The following is a 2281-nucleotide window of genomic DNA, read 5'->3' on the forward strand; positions in this document are numbered from 1 at the left end:
TGTGATGTGATTGTTTTATCCGTGTGCATTTTTTAAAACAATTTTTGACCTTTCTCCCTTGCCTGCCACTGACCCCTTTTTCGTGTGCATTTTGCAGGAGAAGACGAGCGCCCTCAGCCTGAGCAACGTGGCTGGGGTCTTCTACATTCTGGTCGGAGGACTCGGTTTGGCCATGCTGGTGGCCTTGATTGAGTTCTGTTACAAGTCCCGAGCCGAGGCGAAACGAATGAAGGTGGCAAAGAATGCACAGAATATTAACCCAACTTCCTCGCAGAATTCACAGAATTTTGCAACTTATAAGGAAGGTTACAACGTATATGGGATCGAAAGTGTAAAAATTTAGGGGGTAGGGAACGAGGTTTTCATAAATTCCCCCCAAATGCACGCTTTTTTGGCTCCATCCGTTCCATCCTTCAGTGTTAGTGAATGAAGAGGTTGGCCAAAGGATCGTATGTACTGGTGATTTATGATTTAATGAGAGAGAGAGATATCCCCCCTTTTTAAAGATTAAAACTGTGTTTGTCCATTTAAGTTTCCTTGCTATTTTAAACCATTTTCATGTATGACTGTTGATGGCCATGCTTGTTAATACCTCTGTCCTAGTAACACATTTCAACAATAATGCTTGCAATGACCATGCATAAACCTCTACATGATCATTTGAATCTTGCATTGTGTTATTCATGGAGATCATATTTAGTTCTCATCTCCATTGTCATGTTTTGAACATTTATACTCTTTTAAGCTTACAGATTTGGAGATGCTCTAACCTAACATGTTGCTTCCTTGTTTGTGTATGAATTCTTGTGTGTGTGCGTGTGTGTGAATTGCTTGTGTCTGCGCGTGCACGTGACTTTTTTGTGCTTAGATGACCTTTGGGGACGCCATGAGGAACAAAGCGAGACTTTCCGTCACTGGGAGTACTGGGGAGAATGGTCGGGTGATGACTCCAGAGTTTCCTAAAGCTGTCCACGCTGTCCCGTACGTGAGACCTGACATGGGACTAAACGTCAGCCTGACAGATCTGTCCTGATCAGTGAGAAACTTCTGAGTGCCTTACAATGGTTTCAATATAGAGCGATTTTTTTGTTTTGTTTTGTTTCCTGTCCTGCCCTTCCTCATTCTGTTCTGGCGCTTTTTCTGTCTCTGTCTGGTGAAAAAGGAAAAGTAGGAGATGGAGGCTTCATTTTGTGTCTCACAAAGACTTGTATTGTTGCTCTCTGTCTCTATTTCTCACCGTATAAAACACCTCCCTCTCTCTGGTTGGAATTACATCTCAGAATATAAAAGGGAGGCTTGATTTTTTCTATACTGATGACACCACGCTTTCCTATCTTAACTGTCTGGACTGGACTGAGACGGAAACGAGGGCTTGAATGACGGCTGCTTCTGGGAGTTTCAGTCATCTCAGCTGTGTGTGTGTGTGTGTGTGTGTGTGTATGTGTGTGTGTGTGTGAGTGTGAAGAGTGTGTGTATGTGTTTAGGGGTGTGTGTGCATCAGTGGAAGATGTCGTCAAAAAACACTGTTTCTGTAGCCGCCACCGCCGAACAGGAAGCACACTTGATATCATCTGCATTAAGATGTGAAATTGTCTTTTTTTTCTAAGAAAATCTAGAAAAAAGTTTATTGGAAAAAAAAATATTTTTATGTATTTTCACAAAATAGCTTTTAAATAAACTTGCTTACATACTGGTTGGATATAAACATCTTAATGTGTGAGTATTGAGAAAGAAAAAATACTAAAACAGCTTCTAGTTCCATATTTTTAAAGCCAAATACATTGCATATGGGGCTGAGATGTTGAAATCATGTAATTAATTCCTATTCTAAACTTTCCTGTATATTTTATTCTTTAACATTTGGTGTTGATATGGAATATATGTCAATGCTTGACATTTGGAATCAATCCTTCTCTGTTTTCTCTTGTTAGAGTTGGTGCCGCGATTTTTGCTTTATACTTTTGTCTCTTTGTTTGCTTCAGTGCTTTCGTTGTTTGTGTTTTTTCTGCCGAGAACCAGGGTTGTTCTTACTTTCAAGAGGTTTTCGACCTGTTTACACCCCATGAATGCAAAACACACAAAAAAAAAATATGGTGTGGTATTATCGCATCACATGTTGAAGTGACATCAAAAAGAGGCATCGACATTCCACATGGTTTACGTGGTGGTTTTAAAATGCCAAATAAGTAAGAGTGCCAAAATCTAGTGCCAGTAGATATGAATATAGTCTTAATATAATCGATCACTGTCATCTCAGTGAATGTAAATGATACATTCTGTA

General features: G+C 39.8%; 1 protein-coding gene across 4 annotated transcripts in view; it reads left to right on the forward strand.

Moving 5' to 3' along the window:
• The window catches only part of gria2b (glutamate receptor, ionotropic, AMPA 2b), a 62669-nt gene extending 61462 nt beyond the window's left edge, over positions 1–1207 (forward strand). For 2 of the 4 annotated variants that reach the window (XM_042492836.1, XM_042492837.1), the window contains exons 15-16: positions 98–232; positions 869–1207. In XM_042492836.1, the coding sequence (XP_042348770.1) occupies positions 98–232; positions 869–1033 (300 nt within the window). In that variant the 3' untranslated portion in view covers positions 1034–1207. Of the gene's footprint in view, positions 1–97; positions 595–868 lie in introns of those variants that run through there. The other 2 variants (XM_042492839.1, XM_042492838.1) reach the window with 2 other exon arrangements.
• The last annotated feature ends 1074 nt before the right edge of the window (positions 1208–2281 follow it).

This window comes from Plectropomus leopardus, chromosome 9 (assembly GCF_008729295.1).
Source record: "Plectropomus leopardus isolate mb chromosome 9, YSFRI_Pleo_2.0, whole genome shotgun sequence".
Lineage (NCBI taxonomy): Eukaryota > Metazoa > Chordata > Actinopteri > Perciformes > Serranidae > Plectropomus > Plectropomus leopardus.